Source organism: Hordeum vulgare, chromosome 1H (genome assembly GCF_904849725.1).
Source record: "Hordeum vulgare subsp. vulgare chromosome 1H, MorexV3_pseudomolecules_assembly, whole genome shotgun sequence".
NCBI classification, from domain to species: domain Eukaryota; kingdom Viridiplantae; phylum Streptophyta; class Magnoliopsida; order Poales; family Poaceae; genus Hordeum; species Hordeum vulgare.
In genome coordinates this window covers 21234356-21255924 of record NC_058518.1, presented here as the reverse complement: position 1 = coordinate 21255924, position 21569 = coordinate 21234356, and the positions used below count along the sequence as shown (strand labels likewise).

At 46.2% G+C, this 21569-nt stretch overlaps 1 protein-coding gene across 1 annotated transcript; it reads right to left on the bottom strand.

Annotated features, from left to right (window-relative positions):
• Window positions 1-12162: 12162 nt before the first annotated feature.
• On the bottom strand, window positions 12163-14530 carry LOC123405127 (histone-lysine N-methyltransferase family member SUVH9-like). The gene has a single exon (XM_045098949.1). It carries the CDS (start codon window positions 14454-14456, stop codon window positions 12555-12557), a length of 1902 nt encoding a protein of 633 aa, XP_044954884.1. The 5' UTR covers window positions 14457-14530; the 3' UTR covers window positions 12163-12554.
• Window positions 14531-21569: the final 7039 nt, after the last annotated feature.

Genomic DNA, 21569 nt, shown 5'->3' with positions numbered 1-21569 from the left:
CGTGGTCTCGTCGACCTGCGTGGTTCGACAGAAACTTGAACCGGAGTTTCATGATCACCATCATCAACTTCCTCCTCAGCCGGCGTCGCAACGACAGAGGTTTCCCCTTGCCCTGTGCCACCATCCAGAGGGATGAGAGGTTCGACAACCTCGTCAAGTTCTATCTTCCTCCCACTCAATTCTCTCGAGAGAAACTCCTTCTCGAGAAAAGCTCCGTTTTTAGCAACAAACACTTTGCCCTCGGATTTGACATAGAAGGTGTACCCAAGTGTCTCCTTTGGGTAACCTATGAAGACGCACTTTTCCACTTTGGGTTCCAGCTTTTCAGGCTGAAGCTTTTTGACATAAGCATCACATCCCCAAACTTTAAGAAACGACAACTTTGGCCATTTGCCATACCATAGTGCATATGGCGTCGTCTCAACGGAATTTGATGGTGCCCTATTTAAAGTGAATGCAGCTGTTTCTAATGCATAACCCCAAAACGATAACGGCAAATCGGTAAGAGACATCATAGATCGCACCATCTCTAATAAAGTACGATTATGACGTTCGGACACACCATTACGCTGTGGTGTTCCAGGCGGTGTTTAACTATGAAACAATTCCATATTGTCTTAAGTGAGCACCAAACTCGAAACTCAGATATTCACCCCCACGATCAGACCGTAGGAACTTGATCTTCTTGTTACGATGATTTTCAACTTCACTCTGAAATTGCTTGAACTTTTCAAATGTTTCAGATTTGTGCTTCATCAAGTAGACATAACCATATCTACTCAAATTGTCAGTGAAGGTGAGAAAATAACGATATCCGCCGCGTGCCTCCACGCTCATTGGACCACACACATCGGTATGTATGATTTCCAACAAGTCACTTGCACGCTCCATTGTTCCGGAGAACGGAGTCTTAGTCATCTTGCCCATGAGGCATGGTTCGCACGTGTCAAGTGAATCAAAGTCAAGTGACTCCAAAAGTCCATCAGCATGGAGTTTCTTCATGCGCCTTACACCAATATGACCTAAGCGGCAGTGCCACAAAAATATGGCGCTATCATTGTTAACTCTAACTCTTTTGGTCTCAGTGTTATGTATGTGTGTATCGCTATCAAGATTCAATATGAACAATCCTCTCACATTGGGTGCATGACCATAAAAGATGTTACTCATAGAAATAGAACAACCATTATTCTCTGACTTAAAAGAGTAACCGTCTCTCAATAAAAAAGATCCAGATATAATGTTCATGCTCAACGCAGGCACTAAATAAAAATGATTTAAGTTCATAACTAATCCTGATGGTAACTGAAGTGAAACTGTGCTGACGGCGATTGCATCAACCTTGGAACCATTTCCTACGCGCATCGTCACTTCATCTTTCGCCAGCCTTCGTCTATTCCGCAGTTCTTGTTTCGAGTTGCAAATATGAGCAACAGAACCGGTATCGAATACCCAGGCACTACTACGAGAGCCGGTCAAGTACACATCAATAACATGTATATCAAATATACCTGATTTTTCTTTGGCCGCCTTCTTATCTGCGAGATACTTGGGGCAATTGCGCTTCCAGTGACCCATACCCTTGCAATAGTAACACTCCGTTTCAGGCTTAGGTCCAGCTTTGGGTTTCTTCGTCGGATTGGCAACATGCTTGCCGCTCTTCTTTGAATTGCCCTTCTTGCCTTTTCCATTTCTCTTGAAACTAGTGGTCTTATTCACCATCAACACTTGATGCTCTTTACGGAGTTCAGACTCTGCGACTTTCAGCATCGCAAACAACTCGCCGGGAGACTTGTTCATCCCTTGCATGTTGTATTTCAACACAAAGCCTTTATAGCTTGGCGGCAGTGATTGAAGGATTCTGTCAGTGATAGCCTCTTGCGGGAGTTCAATCCCCAGCTCAGCTAGACGGTTTGAGTACCCAGACATTTTGAGCACATGTTCACTGACAGACGAGTTTTCCTCCATCTTGCAAGCATAGAATTTATCAGAGGTCTCATACCTCTCGATCCGGGCGTTCTTCTGAAAGATAAACTTCAACTCCTGGAACATCTCAAATGCTCCATGACGCTCAAAGCGACGTTGAAGTCCCGGTTCTAAGCCATACAAGACTGCACATTGAACTACTGAGTAGTCCTCCTAACGTGCTAACCAAGCGTTCTTAACATCCTGATCAGCCGTAGCGGGTGGTTCATCTCCTAGCGCAGCATTAAGGACATAATCCTTCTTCCCAGCTTGTAAGATTAGCTTAAGATTACGAGCCCAGTCTACAAAGTTGCTTCCATCATCTTTCAACTTAGCTTTCTCTAGGAACATATTAAAATTCAGGGTGACTGTCGCGTGAGCCATGATCTACAACACAAATATATTCAAAGTGGACTTAGACTATGTTCAAGATAATTAGAGTTTAACTTAATCAAAATTATACGCTAAACTCCCACTCAAAAAGTACATCTCTCTAGTCATTTGAGTGGTTCATGATCCACTTACACTAGCTCAAGTCCGATCATCACGTGAGTTGAGTATAGTTTCAGTGGTAAGCATCCCTATGCTAATCATATCATCTATATGATTCATGATCGACCTTTCGGTCTCATGTGTTCCGAGGCCATGTCTGCATATGCTAGGCTCGTCAAGCTTAACCCGAGTGTTCCGCGTGCGCAACTGTTTTGCACCCGTTGTATGTGAACATTGAGTCTATCACACCCGATCATCATGTGGTGTCTCGAAACGACGAACTGTAGCAATGGTGCACAGTCGGGGAGAACACAATTTCGTCTTGAAATTTTAGTGAGAGATCACCTCATAATGCTACCGTCGTTCTAAGCAAAATAAGGTGCATAAAAGGATTAACATCACATGCAATTCATAAGTGACATGATATGGCCATCATCACGTGCTTCTTGATCTCCATCACCAAAGCACCGGCACGATCTTCTTGTCACCGGCGCCACACCATGATCTCCATCAACGTGTCGCCATCGGGGTTGTCGTGCTACTCATGCTATTACTACTAAAGCTACATCCTAGCAAAATAGTAAACACATCTACAAGCACAAACGTTAGTATAAAGACAACCCTATGGCTCCTGCCGGTTGCCGTACCATCGACGTTCAAGTCGATATTATCTATTACAACATGATCATCTCATACATCCAACATATCACATCACATCGTTGGCCATATCACATCACAAGCATACCCTGCAAAAACAAGTTAGATGTCCTCTAATTTTGTTGTTGCATGTTTTACGTGGTGACCACGGGTATCTAGTAGGATCGCATCTTACTTACGCAAACACCACAACGGAGATATATGAGTTTCTATTTAACCTCATCCAAGGACCTCCTCGTTCAAATCCGATTCAACTAAAGTTGGAGAAACCGACACTTGCCAGTCATCTTTGAGCAACGGGGTTACTCGTAGCGATGAAACCAGTCTCTCGTAAGCGTACGAGTAGTGTCGGTCCAAGCCGCTTCAATCCAACAATACCGCGGAATGAAGAAAAGACTAAGGAGGGAAGCAAAACGCACATCACCGCCCACAAAAACTTTTGTGTTCTACTCGAGAAGACATCTACGCATGAACCTAGCTCATGATGCCACTGTAGGGGAACGTCGCATGGGAAACAAAAATTTTCCTACACGCACCGAAGACCTATCATGGTGATGTCCATCTACGAGAGGGGATGAGTGATCTATGTACCCTTGTAGATCGTACATCAGAAGCGTTAGTGAACACGGTTGATGTAGTGGAACTTCCTCACGTCCCTCGATCCGCCCCGCGAACAATCCAGCGATCAGTCCCACGATCTAGTACCGAACGGACGGCACCTCCGCGTTCAGCACACGTACAGCTCGACGATGATCTCGGCCTTCTTGATCCAGCAAGAGAGACGGAGAGGTAGAAGAGTTCTCCGGCAGCGTGACGGCGATCCGGAGGTTGGTGATGACCTTGTCTCAGCAGGGCTCCGCCCGAGCTCCGCAGAAACGCGATCTAGAGGAAACACCGTGGAGGTATGTGGTCGGGCTGCCGTGGAAAAGTAGTCTCAAATCAGCCCTAAAACCTCCGTATATATAGGTGGGAGAGAGGGGACCTTGCTTTGGGGCTCAAGGAGCCCCAAGGGGGTCGGCCGAGCCAAGGGGGGAAGGTCTCCCCTCCACCCCAAACCGAGTTGGACTTGGTTTGGTGGGTGGGAGTCCTTCCTTCCCTTCCCACCTCCTCTTTTTTTTTCTTTCTCTTTGATTTTCCTTCCAATGCGCATAGGGACCCTTTTGGGCTGTCCCACCAGCCCACTAAGGGCTGGTGCGCCACCCTCTATGGGCTTCCCCGGGGTGGGTTGCCCCCCCCCCCCCGGTGAACTCCCGGAACCCATTCGTCATTCCCGGTAACTACGAAAACCTTCCGGTAATCAAATGAGGTCATCCTATATATAAATCTTCATTTCCGGACCATTCCGGAAACCCTCGTGACGTCCGTGATCTCATTCGGGACTCCGAACAAATTTGGTAACCAACCATATAACTCAAATACGCATAAAACAACGTCGAACCTTAAGTGTGCAGACCCTGCGGGTTCGAGAACTATGTAGACATGACCCGAGAGACTCCTCGGTCAATATCCAATAGCGGGACCTGGATGCCCATATTGGATCCTCCATATTCTACGAAGAACTTATCGTTTGAACCTCAGTGTCAAGGATTCATATAATCCCGTATGTCATTCCCTTTGTCCTTCGGTATGTTACTTGCCCGAGATTCGATCGTTAGTATCCGCATACCTATTTCAATCTCGTTTACCGGGAAGTCTCTTTACTCGTTCCGTAATACAAGATCCCGTAACTTACACTAAGTCACATTGCTTGCGAGGCTTGTGTGTGATGTTGTATTACCGAGTGGGCCCTGAGATACCTCTCCGTCACACGGAGTGACAAATCCCAGTCTTGATCCATACTAACTCAACTAACACCTTCGGAGATACCTGTAGAGCATCTTTATAGTCACCCAGTTACGTTGCGACGTTTGATACACACAAAGTATTCCTCCGGTGTCAGTGAGTTATGTGATCTCATGGTCATAGGAACAAATACTTGACACGCAGAAAACAGTAGCAACAAAATGACACGATCAACATGCTACGTCTATTAGTTTGGGTCTAGTCCATCACGTGATTCTCCTAATGACGTGATCCAGTTATCAAACAACAACACCTTGTTCATAATCAGAAGGCACTAACTATCTTTGATCAACTGGCTAGCCAACTAGAGGCTTGCTAGGGACAGTGTTTTGTCTATGTCTCCACACATGTAAATGAGTCTTCATTCAATACAATTATAGCATGGATAATAAACGATTATCTTGATACAGGAATTATAATAATAACTATATTTATTATTGCCTCTAGGGCATAATTCCAACAGCCACTAGTGAACACTACGGCCCCCGGGTCTATTCACAACTATCGTCTCCACTTTCACTTTTACTTTGCTTTATTTACTTTTTTCTTTCAGTTATCACTTTGCAAACAATCTATAAGGGATTGACAACCCCTTTCATAGCGTTGGGTGCAAGCTCTTTGTGTTTGTGCAGGTACTTGTGACTTGACTCGATCCTCCTACTGGATTGATACCTTGGTTCTCGAACTGAGGGAAATACTTACCGCCGCTGTGCTACATCACCCTTTCCTCTTTAAGGGAACACCAACGCAAGGCTCCAAGGCCGAGGGGGAATCCTTTGCATATTTGCCAAGGAAGTCCCTATAGGCGTAGCCCGTAGCAGAAGGATTCCTGGCGCCGTTGCCAGGGAAGGTCTGTTGTCACAGTAGCACTTGTCTGTCCCCGAGAGCCGGATCCTGCCCCCTCCCTCTCTTCCTCCGACAACTTCAGGCCCTTCATCAATCTAGAAACCCCTTCCATCCCTGCTACCCCCCGCACTCCTTTGTCCACCGCCTATGGTTAGGGTGTTTTACGTCCGTGCGCCCCTAGGGACGCACGGAAGGCTTATGGTGGAGAGGACATGATGCATATCACGAGACAGCGAATTCGAGAGATCACGCAAGGACGGAGAAAAAGCACGAGGCCGACACCAGATCGGCCTCCACAGGGACGAGGGAGAAGAGCCCTAGGTCCTGCTACTGCAACAAAAGACCTTCCAACGGCGCTAGAAATACGTGCTGACGGGAGACTATTTTTGTCTTGATACTCCTCAGCAACGGCACCAGGAATCTTTCTGCTACGGCTATGCCTTAAGGGACTTCCTAGGCAAATATGCAAAGGATTCCCATGTGGCCTTGGAGCCTTGCGTTGGTGTTCCCTCGAAGCGGAAAGGGTGATGTAGCACAGCGATGGTAAGTATTTCCCTCGGTTTTGAGAACCAAGGTATCGATCCAGTGAAGAAGTATCACAAGTACCTGCACAAACACAAAAAGCTTGCTCCCAACGCTATGAAGGGGTTGTCAATCCCTTATAGATTGTTTGCCAAGTGAGAAATGAAAGCAACAAAGTAACAAAGCAAAGTAAAAGCGAAGGTGGAAACGATAGGTGTGAATAGATCCGGGAGCCGTAGTGTTCACTAGTGGCTTCTCTCATGAAAGCAAGTAGACGGTGGGTGAACAAATTACTAGCGAGCAATTGATAGAACCGCGCAAAGTCGTGACGTCATCTATGGCAATGATTATATCTATAGGCATCACGTCCAAAACAAGTAGACCGATACTTTCTGTATCTACTATTACTCCACACGTCGACCGCTATCCAGCATGCATCTAGCGTGTTAAGTCCAAAAGAACAGAGTAACGCCTTAAGCAAGATGACATGATGTAGATGGACAATCTCATATCTACGACAAATCCCATCTTGTTAGCCTTGATGGCAATTACACGATGTGTGCCTTGCTGCCATTTCTGTCACTGGGAAAGGTCACCACACGGTATGAACCCAAAACTAAGCACTTCTCCCATTGCAAGAATCATAGATCTAGTTGGCCAAACAAAATCCAAGACTCAGAGAGACTTACAAGGATATCAAATCATGCATATAAGAAATCAGCAAAGACTCAAATATATATCATAGATAATCTGATCACAAATCCACAATTCATCGGATCTCGACAAACACACTACCAAAGAGGATTACATCGGATAGATCTCCATGAAGATCATGGAGAACTTTGTATTGAAGATCCAAGAGAGAGAAGAAGCCATCTAGCTACTAACTACGGACCCGTAGGTCTGAAGTGAACTACTCACGAGTCATTGGAGGGGCGATGATGTTGATGTAGAAGCCCTCCAACTCCAAAGTCCCCTCAGGCAGGGCACCAGGAAGGGTCTTCAGATGAGATCTCGCGGAAACGGAAGCTTGCGGCGGCGGAAAAGTGTTTTCGTGGATTCCCTGATTTTTTCTGTATTTTAGGGAATATATAGGCGAAGGAGCTAGGTCACGGGGGCGCCAGGGAGGCCACAAGCCTGCTAGCCGCCGCCCCCTGGTGGCGGCTACAGGGCTAGTGGGCCCCCTGTAGCTCTCCTGGATTGGCTCTCAAGCCCCCTGATCTTCTTCTGTTCGGGAAAAATTTATTTCGGGGATTTTATTCCGTTTGGACTCCGTTCCAAAATCAGATCTAAAAAGAGCCAAAACACAGAAAAAAACGGGAACTGGCACTTGGCACTGAATTAATAAGTTAGTCCCAAAAAAGATATAAAATGTATATAAAACATCCAAAGTTGACAAGATAACAACATGAAACCATAAAAAATTATAGATACGTTTGAGACGTATCAGGTCCTGGCCGTGATCGCCTCTGCAATCGCGGGACGTGCAAACGCTAACCGTCACCTATCGGGACGGACTAATGTGTGTTCTCTCGCCAAAGAGTTGGCAAAGAAATATACTGGAGAACCACACCGTGCAGCCAGAGCGAGCCAATTACTTCTCCTCCATCCAAACACACACTGGGCACTCTCTCTCGAAACAAGCTTTCGTCCCACTTTGTATTACAAAGCAACCACTTCCGGTACATCCAACGATAGGAGCTGGGGCGGAAACAACACATGCACGCCCAAAAGAAACAACAAAGAAAGAGTAAACGAACCGAATGCCAACAACGGCGGATCAACAAAAACGGAGAAACCTCGCGACCGCTGCGCCCACCGAAGAACACACACCAAGCTCCTAGACTCCGAGACGCCTGTACCAATCAACACCTCCAAGAAGGGACGCGACGATGACGACGCTGCTGCTAAGGGATTCCCTCGGTACGCGGCGAGGGGAAAGGAATGGTAGCCCCGACGCCCTCCAGGAAGGTCTGGCGGCACCCGCAGGCGCCACCACGACGGTGTCGACCAGGCCGACTAGGATTTCTCCCGATCCCAACCTCCACCTCAGGCGCATCAGAGCCCGCCACCAAACCGACCACCACCCCGTGCCAACACGTACTTGAAGCTTCCACGCCGGCTCACCACAACAACGCAAGCAGGGGTCTGCACGACGAGGAAGAGGAGCCGGGGCTAGGGACATCATCACCAACGGCACGCGGGAGGGCACACACAATGGGCACTTGGTCAACGTCAAAATTTTCGCTTGACATCTGTAGGCTCTAGCCCAAACAACCCCTAAAGCTTCGACCCAAAAGGAAATTGTACCAAGAGAAGCAACCTAGCGTGTCAAATGGGAGCCAATTTACCGGCTTAAGTAAGTAATAGAGCTAAAAGACCAATTTTACAAAAAAAACAGTGCATTTTCATGATGTGGGTGGAAAAAAAAGTAGGTACGATGAAATGGGGAAGCTGATTAGATAACGGTGGTTGTCATAGACGAGGATCAATGTGTATCCCGGGGCAGTAAATAATTTAGCTTGACACTCATGCTCATAACAGAGGTATCTCGACTCAATGTCTTATGATATACCATTTCCATTTCGTAGCAAGACGTGGATATTTAGCTAGTATGTAATGGAAGGGGAACACATGTTGCAGCACTTATTCGTTGAGTTCAACACTAGGCATAGTGCCTTCTACCGATTGTGCCAGTTCATCGCGCCTTCGGTATATCATGTAGATCGACTAAAAAAACATCAAATAAATTTATTGAAACAAAGCAATATGTTCAGATTTGCACATCTCGCAAGAACTTTAATAACTGTTATCATAATTTGTGTACTTGATTCAAAAGTTCTTACATTTTTGTATTTCATTTCCCCATAAAATTAATAATTTGTTGCGACGCGTCTTTATGTGGAAGCCGCTCATTATGCTCTGCGACAAATCGGTTAGGCGATGGTTTACGACAATTCTTTTTTGTTTTTATTTACATGCCATGTTGTTGATGGCTTTGTGTTTGGTTTGCCCATGCCTTTTTAGCACACCAACATTTCACATAGCGCCTCATCCTACCAACCAGTGAGTCACTGCACATTGAACACTTGGAATTTTGTATAGATAATGATAATGAAAGGGGGGAAATAGTGTGAAACGCATGGCTGTCAAAGGCAACATTTGTACGTCAATTGTTGAATCACGACAGCTCGAACGCAAAAAGCAAAGCACTATGAAGCAACATAACGTATCAAATCAGAGTCTATTTAAAGGCATTGTGTATTCATGTGTTGATGAGAATGACAAAATGACTCATGATATGGATGCTCAGTTTTAGGCTTTTAGCATCAGGGGCAAAGGCCCCCACCCCCCTCCATTTTATTAAATATATTCTTTATTACTTCTAATATTAACATAAAAGAGCGAGTTGTGGGGATCCAACATCTCACCCTTTAAACCGTGTCTGTCAAATGGTCTATATTGTTTTGGTGTTTACACCAAGCAAGAACAACATCCTCCCGATGTGAAAAAATAATACTGTACTACTCCCTCCGTCACGGTTTAGAAGGCACGCTTGAAAAATCTTTGAAACCAAGATAGTCACCGATTAGTTGTGTGATGTAGCAGGTGTAGATGCTAATGCGCCTAATCAACTGAGAAAATACTATTACTAATGTGTGAGCAGCAAATTGAAAGGATGCATGCATGAGTAATACTAGTACTAATTAATAGGAGTAATTGCTTTCGCGCCTTAAACCTTGTCTATTTTAAAAACGCAAGCAAGTTTAACTGTGTCTTCTAAATCGTGATGGAGGGAGTAGTAACATCCTTCCCTAATTAATAGCATACTTTATGTCAGCCCTAGCACTAATCAATTAATTATATCTTACCTAATATATCAACATGTAATTATGATATTTTCAAATATTAGTGTGTAATGTACTCCCTCCGTTACAGTTTAGAAGGCGTGCATGCAAATTCTTTAGGACCTAGGTGGTTATTGATTGGCTGTGAAATGAGTTAAAAAATAACATTCACACTACAACAAAGTACTAATTAGCTGCTAGAAGTAAATGCAACGTGTCTTAATCTTTGTCTATTTCAGAAACGCACGTAAGTCTAACTGTGCCTTCTAAACCTTGACGGAGGGAGTAACTAATATACTCCAGTATTGTTAGCATGAATTGCAGGTACTCCCTCCGTTCAGATGCATATGGCGTTTAAGGAACTGCATCACGACCAAGATGCACCGTGATAGCCCAGCGTTATGTTTGAAGTGGAAACGAGCCTATCGCATGTCCTTATAAAACGCAATTGAAATAAATATTAAATTTAATTATGCATGTATAAGGATGAAAGAATTGAGATGTGAAATGCGTGAAAATGAGAGCCAATAAGTCAAAAACGGCTGCATGAGAGAGCCAAACGAGATGATGCGTAAAATACGAGAGAGATTAATTACAACTGCGACAATTACTTTTGAAATTCCTGGATTACACTCTTGGATGAACGAAGTATTACACCAGATTACTAATGAAACTAAGGTTCATAGAGGGTGCTTGATACGTTTTAGTCTCTTGACTAAAAGTAGTGAGACTAAAACTTGCTAGCCTCACCCATGCTTGGATCCAAGTACTAAAGAGACTAAAATCAAGTTAATGAACATTTATTATCCTCCAAACTGTTCAATCCAGAACTTGCATGAGGAGTTAAATGAGGAGAGAGAGGACTAATACACATTTTAGTAGGGGTACCCCTGACTAAAAGATTTTAGCCTCAAGACTAGTTTTAGTCTCTCTTTAGTCATGGGTGCTTGGAACTTTAGCCTAAGAGACTAGTTTTAGTCAGACTAGTTTTAGTCTCTTGGATCCAAACACCCTCATAGTAATCCATGTTCCAAAAGCATTTTGCATTCTAGTTCTAAAACGTGATATGCTCGCGCATGACTGCTCAAGAAGATGTCTTTTTTTCTCATGAGAAGGTTATGTTCTCTTCTTTTCGATAAAGGATGTTTCGTTAACTTAAAATATAGCATCAAACGGATAGATAGCACAATAAACAAAACCCAACTTCTGGGTAGCTAAGATGCACACAGTCCTGAACAAATCATTAAACTCTCCTTGCCACGCATCATCGATGGTGTATCTGTATACAGAAGTAGATGAATTCAGGGCTGAGACGAAAATGAATGCAGGGTTGAGTGCCATCGTTCTGACTCTCCAATCACGCATCATTAAATTGGCTTCAATGGAACCTTCGTTATACCTGCTGAGAGGGTGAGCGAGAGAGAAAGAGAAACAGAGAGATGGAGTAGTAGTACTCAACACCACCAACTGCAGCATCCCCTAAAAAAAACACCAACTGCAGCATCCCACCGGACATGAAGCAGTGCAGCCAACCACCCTACTTGAGATTGCAGTCAAGCCCATGACTCCAAAAATACAACCCCCGATGTATTTTCGATATCCAGTTAATGAAAATGGGTTATGCCCGGTACAAAAAAAGAGAAGAAAAAGAAACCAGGTTCACTTGTAGTGTGTCTGTGACTGATTTTCCAAGCTTTTGCGCATTGTAAATAAATAATAAAGCCATAGATCGACAAGGCAAAAGATCACTTGGCTAAAAGATAAGCTAAATTCTTGAACATAAAACCCGTTTAAGATTGTACCACTACCAACCATATCATCAGTGCAATAGCAGTTAAAACATGTGGCATATCTTCTGCAAGTAAGCCAAGCTACAAGCACTTAAAAAGGACTGCTAGCAAGTGAAAATCTACAGGCACAAATGTCAACAGCGGCTAGGGGCTACCCTCTGTTAAACATGCGGTACGTACATCCAGTCCGACCATCAGGCTTACCAAAACATACACTCCCATGCATGCTCTTTATCATCATCATCTTACAAACAACCCAACAGCAACCAGGTTCACTTGGCAAAAAGATAAACCAAATTCTTGAACATGAACCTGTTTAAGATTGCACTCCACCCATACCAGTACGACGACAGTCAGAAGCTAGCAACTGAAAATCTACTACAGGCACGAATGTCTAACAACTAGCTAGGGGGCTCCCCTCTGTTTCACTTTCCCAATTCAGGGGAGGGGTGCAACCTTCAGCAAAAGTGAAGAGCAGTATGTTTGCTCACCAACACTAGCTACCAAAAAATTCTTGCACTAGTCTGTGAGTTTCACAGTGCACCTTCAGTCCATCGAGTCGAACTGAACTTGCCGTCGCTGGACCCTCTCCTCATATGCAGATTTGCTGATCGATGCCGTAGTCGATGCTCAGCTCGCGCATAGGCGGGATGGCGTCCATGGCGAACACCATGAGGTGAGGGCACGATTCGTTCTCGCCGCCGCGGAGGACTAGCTGCACAAAGACATTGGGAGTGCAGCTGTGGCTGATGTAGCTGGCCAAGTTCCTCCGGCGGGACACGTCGAGCACATAGCCCGGCTCCTGGAAATGGGGGAACCGGGGGCGGGGTACCTTGTCGTCATCGTCTCCAAGCGCGGCGGACGCATCCCCCCACTCGCTCCACCTCTTGGGGAAGCTCTTTGGGTCGATAACGATGCCCTCGTCCATGGCGAACTCGCAGTCGCCGGTGGTGACCACCACGTCTCCACTGTACTCGCACACAAAGGCGCCTGGCTGTATGAGTTCCAGCGTCCTGACGCCCCATTCCGTCTCCATGGACCGGAACACCTCGAGGGTGTGCTTCATGCCGCGCTGGGTCGCCCGGTTCACGCAGCTCATGGTGCAAGCGCAGAGCACGCCGCACTCGTACACCACCGGCCTTCCCCGGACAAGGGTGCCGTCCTCATTGTACACCGGGCCTCCGCCGTTCCTCATCACGCAGCCGCACTCACGCCCGCACGGCGAGGTCGTGCAGTGGCAGCCCATTTGCTGCTTCACCAGCGGCAGTGGGAATTCGGGGCGGGCTATGTAGCCGAAGTCAAGGAGAGAGCTCTCCTGGTCGATGCTGTTGAAAACGGGGACACGGAGCACCTCCTTGCCGTTTGACAGGTCCGGCGAGATGTAGCCGGGCGGGAGGGCCTGGTTGGCCAGCAGCTTGTCCTTGATGTCCTTGGCCAAGCACCAGCTGCTGCTGCCGAGCTCCTCCTGGTTAGGGAGGCGCACCAGCGTGTACTTGCAGACATGGCGGCCGGACTTGCCCATGTCGTAGGTGGAGCTGACCACCTTGTAGAGGCCGTCGTAGACATAAACCTTCCGGCTGGGGCTGGACTCGCAGGCGTGGCAGCGGATGACGCGCACCTCCACGCCGTAGTGGCAGCTGTAGTGGAGCGCGAGGTTGCCGCGCTCCAGGGTCTGGTCGGCGTGGTGCTCGACGCGGTTGCGCTGCCGGCCGCCGCTGCCGCTGTACACGAGGACCTGGCCGCTGTCCTCGTCGTCGAGGTACCCGCCGGAGGAGACGATGCTGGTGGCGACGGGGTGGCCCTCGCTGACGAGGCTGGCGGGGATGTAGCCTATGCCGGCCTGCGGGGTGCAGTGGAGGCCGACGACGCAGAGCTCGGCGCGGTAGTGGAAGGCGTCGCCGACGAGGACGCCGGGGATGGGCCCGACGATGCGCACGTCCCGGTAGAGCCAGAGGCCCCGGGAGAGCATCTTGCTGGAGGCGCGCAGGTCGAAGCGGTTGCGGGGCCCGCCGTCGTACGACTCCTCCCGCTGGTAGATCCCGCGGAGCGCCTCGAAGGTGAGGCGCGCGCGGCGGACGAGGGAGCGGAAGTGGATGCGGTCTTGAGGCGTCACGGTATTGACCCGCACCATGTCGCCGGCGCGGGCGCTGCCGCGGGCTCGCTTCTTGGCGGACGACGAAGAGGCCGAGACGGATGTGTCAGAGCGCGGGGGAATCGAACCTTGTGGGTTGGGCTCGGGTGGTGGGTTGGAGACGACGAGGGGGAGGTCGGCGGGGATGGCGTCGATCTGGTGCTGCGTGAAGTGGAGGTGGCCGTCGGGGGAGGGCTCCAGCTCGCAGTGCTCCGGGGTAAGAGCCATGGTTTCGAGCTTGGGGTTGAGGGCGGTGGGAGGGGCGGGGCAGGGGGGCAGAGGGGCGTCGGGTTCGGGCTTTGGGGTGAGGGGGATCTGCGTGGGGAGGGGGTGCGGCGGCGGCGGCGGCGGCGAGGACGCCATTGCTCTGTCTCTTCTCACTCTGCTCTGCTCGCTAGGCCGAATCGCCGAATGCCCAAGTCTCTCTCTCTACTATTCCCCACACCTTTTTTGGGAAAGCCAAAGGCGATGGCCTAACTTTATACTCCCTTCATCACGCTTTAGGAAGCACAATTAAATTTACATGTATTTTCATAATAAATAAAATTTAAGACGCATTACATTTACTCATAACAGCTAATTAGTACTTCGTTGTATTATTTTTATATGGATGTGTAGTGTGAATGTTATTTCTCAGCCCATCTCACGGTCAATCAATAACCACCTAAGTTCCAAAGAATTTCCAAACACATCTTCTAAATCGTGACGGAGGGAGTAATAGCATGTTTATATTTTTTTAGAAAAAGGATGATAGTCCGACTTTATAAAAAAATGAAAATACTATTACAAAATTTTGCAATTAATATTTATTGAGGACTTTAGGAAAGAAGTTATAGTTGGGTCTTTTTTCGAAACCTTATAATTTTTTTCTCAATCTCGAGAGTTGTACATTCGCCTTCATCCTTATCCCTTCTTTGTTTGCCTTTTCTTCCCGTGTACGCCAACCTTCTCTAACATCCTACATTAATTTGCTCAAATCAAATCTTACCAAAACTGTAACTAAACCTAAACTTTGCTTGCGTTCTGTATCCATACCCGAATCAATTCAAATCTTATCAAATCCTCAACCGAATCAAAGCTTTCATTGCCTTCCACTACCAACACTTAAATCAAATCAAATCTTACCAAAATCTAGAATATGATGGTTTGTAAAATACTCCCTCCGACCGATAATATAAGACGTTATTATGTGAGTATACTGGAGGTAATAACATCTTATATTATGGGTCGGAGTGAGTATATGACACACATGACTGGTATCAAACAACTAGAATATGTACACCCAACACACAAGTGATTAGCTACAAAATCTGACACATGAGCCCCACTTGTCAATGAACAGTAATCGCGGTGGGTGGTGACTACGGTAATCCATCGACGCGTGGGTGATTCCGGTGGTGGCTCGATGGTCCGACGATGGCAACAAGTGTTCGACGACCCACGGTACCGGTGGCATGTTGGCCTGGCGAACTGCGGAGGCAGTGGATTGGTGGTCCGGTGACCGCAATGGCGGTGGCGTAGTGGTCCAGCGGATGACGTTGTGCTCCGGCTTGTTGCTCGACGGTGCATTGACGTGACACTTCTTGGGAGAGGCCAGATTTATCTAAATAGTGAGGAGTTTAAGTGGTTTTTTGGAAGCTCCCAATAATTTACTGAAAAGGGGGAGTTTGTTGATGATGATATAAGTAAAGTCAAACATAGTAGAGCAAGTCATACACCTACATGGTTCGACATTGCAACAAGTTCAACACATAAAGTAGAGTTATTACAATGCCAACATGGCTATGAGAGGGCATGCAGGCCACAAAAGCTATCAAATTAGGGATAAAATTTGAAAATATAGGGTATCTGATGTCATGGAAGTGGAAGAACAATGGATCTTGAGCTCCATGTCATTGATGTCTTGCGCTTTAGCGATCGGCCGCCATTGTTGTGACAACATCTATAGTTGGACTAGCAAATATAAGGCCCTATATGCCCGCGGATGTGTCTTGACTCATCCACGGATTGGACAGGTCACCCCATAAAACTTCGCGTCCACAACTGTGTCCCTCGAACCAAATCCTCAAATTCATACTAATGTCATACAATAGTAAACATACACACATAGTTCAACATACACATACTACTAGACTCCAAAAATTGACATGTTCTACTAACTACAAATGATAGGAAAATGAGGGAAGTTTATTCACGGCCGCCCTTGCCCTTGCCCGTGTCATCTTCGTTGCAGAAGTACCGGTCGAAGATGAAAAATAAATTAAGGTGATCTCCTCATTGTTGGAGTTCTCCGATCAGTCACCATCTTCCTCCCTCCCATCTTTAGGGCTAGTCCAACCAAGGCACATATTGCCTGGGTTTGCTCCCTTGCAAGCGAGTGTCGTCCACCTTTGTTTCTTCTCGAGGATGCTCGCACGGAGGACTTCCACGTTCATGTCCAAGGCAGTGTGTGACTCTGTCTCCTAGGCCTCGACTTCTAGGGATTTCGCAGCTTGCCACACCTTGTTCCTTACACGACTAGCACACTATCCTCCGTGATGATTGGGTTGTGACGCATGCCAACGTTGACATCCTACTCGAAGCCCAGTGGTGCAGGGACGAGGTACCACCTCAAGGACTGAGTCGCCAGTCCGGGGTTGAGCCTCACTTGATGGTTTGCACTATTCGGCTTTGTCGTGGTCACGCACGTGACCCTTCGGCGTCGCCCAATTCAAGCGTCATTTGCGCGTACACAATGGATGTGTGCCCGCACCACTTCAACCGCGAAAGTTGGGATTTCCTCCTGAGTCATGTGGAGCACTGAAAGCACAACTTCTCCCTAGGTGGTTTTGGTAATTAACAACAACATATAGTTCATTCAACTAATGAACCTATCAAGTATATTTTAGGAAAGTTCAATGAGTGGATTGGCTAGGAATTGTGAGAAGGGTCCCCTAAGATGCAAAGAACACATATTGGCAAAAGCTTCAACACTCCACATTTTGTTTTATGTGAGCAATCACAATTGAGTCCATATGAAAGCCAATACTATTAAAAGGGGATGAGGTAGTGATTATAATGTGGTTGCTCAAGTGCTTAGAGATATGCCACCAAAACCTCACCCAATTTCTCACAAAAATATTCTATCCAAAACCTAAACTACCAAAATCGGTGACACTAACATTGCCATATCGGTCCCACCGAGTTATTCCTAGACAAAACCCAGGCCAAACCCTAGCATCTCGGTACAACCGAGATTTGGTTCACTGACGCCGAAAAGCAGTAACCAAGTTGCTGGTATCGAATTGTTAAAATTCGGAATTTCCGAGTTTCACTTTTTGGAACCACCAAAATATGTTGGAAATATGCCCTAGGGGCAATAATAAATTAGTTATTATTATATTTCTTTGTTCATGATAATCGTTTATTATCCATGCTATAATTGTATTGATTGGAAACACAAATACATGGGTGGATATATAGACAAAACACTGTCCCTAGTAAGACTCTAGTTGAGTAGCTCGTTGATCAAAGATGGTCAACGTTTCCTGACCATAGACAAGTGTTGTCACTTGATAACGGGACCACATCATTAAGAGAATCGTGTGATGGACAAGACCCAAATTATGAACGTAGCATGTGATCGTGCCATTTTGTTGCTATTGTTTTCTGCGTGTCAAGTATTCATTCCTATGACCATGAGATCATGTAACTCACTGACACCGGAGGAATACCTTGTGTGTATCAAACGTCACAATGTTACTGGGTGACTATAAAGGTGCTCTACAGGTATCTCTGAAGGTGTCCGTTGAGTTAGCATGGATCAAGACTGGGATTTGTCACTCCGTGTGACGGAGAGGTATCTTGGGGCCCACTCGGTAATACAACATCACATACAAGCCTTGCAAGCAATGTGACTCAAGTGTAAGTCACGGGATCTTGTATTACGGAATGAGTAAAGAGACTTGCCGGTAATGAGATTGAAATAGGTATAGGGATACCGACGATCAAATCTCGGGCAAGTAACATGCCGAAGGACAAAGGGAATGTTATACGGGATTATATGACTCCTGGACTCGTAGAATATGTAGGATCCAATATGGAATCCAGGTCCCGCTATTGGATATTGACCGAGGAGTGTCTCGGGTCATGTCTACATAGTTCTCGAACCCGCAGGGTCTGCACACTTAAGGTTCGATGATGTTTTAGTATAGTTGAGTTATATGTGTTGGTGACCGAAGGTTGTTCGGAGTCCCGGATGAGATCACGAACGTCACGAGGGTTTCCGGAATGGTCCCGAAACGAATATTGATATATAGGAAGTTGGTGTTTGGATTCCAGAAAGTTTTCGGGCATTCCCGACAATGTACCGGGAGTGACGAATGGGTTCTGGGGGCCCACTGGGTGAGCCCACCATGCCCCAAGGGTTCCACATGGGTTTATTGGATGTACAATAAGGTATAATGGCCTGAGAAAGTCATCCAAGGAAAACCCATGAGGATAAAGTGGAAAATCCAAAAGAGGTGGGAAAATAAGGAAGGAGTCCTAATCCAAGTGGGATTGGAGAAGGACTCCTCCCTTCCCACTTCGGCCGACCTAAGGAGGGCCTCTTTGGCCGGCGTCCTAAGGGCTTGCCCCACCCCTTGACTCCTCCTATATATACTTGAGGTTTAGGGCTGTTTGAGACACAACTTTGCCACGTGCAACTCGAACATACACCTCGTAGTTCTTCCTCTAGATTAGATTTCTACGGAGCTCGGGCGGAGCCCTGCAGGAATAGATCATCACCAACACCGGCGCGTCGTCACGCTGCCCGAGAACTCATCTACTTCTCCGTCTCTCTTGCTGTATCAAGAAGGCCGAGATCGTCATCAAGCTGTACGTGTGCTGAACGCGGAGGTGCCATCCGTTCGGCGCTAGATCGGAACGGATCGTGGGACGGATCGTGAGACGACGGTGATTTGAATCACGAAGCTATACCACTACATCAACCGCATTTCTTAACGCTTCCCGCTGAGCGATCTACAAGGGTATGTGGATCAAATCTCCCTCTCGTAGATGAACATCACCATGATAGGTCTTCGTGTGCGTAGGATTTTTTTTGTTTCCCATGCAACGTTCCCAAACAGTGGCATCATGAGCTAGGTTCATGCGTAGATATTATCTCGAGTAGAACACAAAAGTTTTTGTGGGCGTTGATGTTCGATTTTCTGCCTTCCTTAGTATTTTCTCAATTCAGCGGTATCGTTGGATTGAAGCGGCCCGAACCGACATTACTCGTACGCTTATGAGAGACTGGTTTCATCGACTAACATGCAACTCGTTGCGTAAAGATGATTGGCGGGTGCCTGTTTCTTCAACTTTAGTTAAATTGGATTTGACCGAGGCGGTCCTTGGAGAGAGGTTAAATAGCAATTTGCACATCACCGTTCTGGTGTTTGCGTAAGTAAGATGTGATCATACTAGATACCCATAACAGCCAAGTAAAACATGCAACAACAAATTAGAGGACGTCTAACTTGTTTTTGCAGGGTATGCTTGTGATGTGATATGGCCAAGGACATGATGTGATATATTGGATGTATGAGATGATCATGTTGTAATAGTTAATATCGACTTGCACGTCGATGCTATGGCAACCAGCAGGAGCCATAGGGTTGCCTTTAAACTAAAGTTTGTGTTTGCAGATGCGTTTACTATATTGCTAGGTTGTAGCTTTAGTAGTAATAGCATAGATAGCACGACAACCTCGATGGCGGCACGATGATGGGGATCATGATGATGGAGATCATGGTGTGGTGCCAGTGATGATGAAGATCATGCCGGTGCTTTGGTGATGGAGATCAAGAAGCACAAGATCATGGACATATCATGTCACTTATGAATTGCATGTGATGTTAATCCTTTTATGCACCTTATTTTGCTTAGAACGACGGTAGCATTATAAGGTGATATCTCACTAAAATTTCAAGATGAAATTGTGTTCTCCCCGACTGGGCACCGTTGCGATAGTTCGTCGTTTCGAGACACCACGTGATGATCGGGTGTGATAGACTCAACGTTCACATACAACAGGTGCAAAACAGTTGCACACGCGGAACACTCGGGTTAAACTTGACGAGCCTAGCATGTGCAGACATGGCCTCGAAACACAAGAGATCGAAAGGTCGAGCATGAATCGTATAGTTGATATGATTAGCATAGAGATGCTTACCACTGAAGCTATACTCAACTCACGTGATGATCGGACTTGAGTTAGTGGATTTGGATCATGTACCACTCAAATGACTAGAGAGATGTACTTTTTGAGTGGGAGTTTATTAAGTAATTTGATTAGTTAAACTCTAAATATCATGAACATAGTCAAAACGTCTTTGCGAATTATGATGTAGCTTGCACTATAGCTCTACTATTTTTTATATGTTCCTAGAGAAAATTTAGTTGAAAGATGATATTATCAACTTTGCGGACTGTGTCCGTAAAACTCAAGATTGTCCTCATTGTTGCGCAAAAGGCTTGTGTCCTTAATGCACCACTCGGTGTGCTGCACCTCGAGCGTCGTCTGTGGATGTTGCGAACATCTGACATACACGTTTTTGATGACTACGTGATAGTTCAATGCGTAATACTTAATGGCTTAGAAGCAAGGCACCGAAGACGTTTTGAAACGTCATGGAACATAAGATATGTTCTAAGAGATGAAATTGAGATTTCATGCTCGTGCCCTTGTTGAGAGCTATGAGACCTCCCACAAGATTCTTTGTCTACAAAGTAAAGGAGAAAAGCTCAATTGTTGAGCATGTGCTCTGATTGTGTGAGTACAACAATTGCTTGAATCAAGTGGGAGTTAATCTTCTAGATGAGATAGTGATGGTTCTGCAAAGTCATTTCCACCAAACTGCTAGAGCTTCGTGATGAACTATAACATATCAAGGATAGATATGATGATCCTTGAGCGATTCGCAATGTTTGATACTATGAAAGTAGAAATCAAGAAGGAGCATCAATTGTTGATGGTTCGTAAAACCACTAGTTTCAAGGAGGGCAAGGGCTAGAAGGGATACTTCATGAAACGGCAAACCAGTTGTTGCTCTAATGAAGAAACCCGAGATTGAACCCAAACCCGAGACTAAGTGCTTCTGTTATGAGGGGAATGGTCACGGAGGCGTGATACGTCTCCAACGTATCTATATTTTTTTATGGTTCCATGCTATTATCTTGTCAACTTTGGATGTTTTGTATGCATGAATATGCTATTTTATATCTTTTTTGGGAGTAACCTGTCAACTCAGTGCCAAGTGCCAGTTTCTGTTTTTTCCGTGTTTTTTTACCTTTTTCAGAGGAGAATATTAAACGGCGTCCAAACGGAATAAAACCCGCGGAATGATTTTTTCCATAACAGAAGATACGTAGGGGGCTTGAGAACCAAGGCAAAGGACCCCGGGGGAGGTGACAAGCCCCCTAGCCACGGCCTGGGGGCGCCTAGCAGGCTTGTGG

Coding starts and splice junctions, on each gene's coding strand:
- LOC123405127 (XM_045098949.1), bottom strand. CDS start 14,456: ATGGCGTCCTCGCCGCCGCCGCCGCCGCCGCACCCCCTCCCCACGCAG.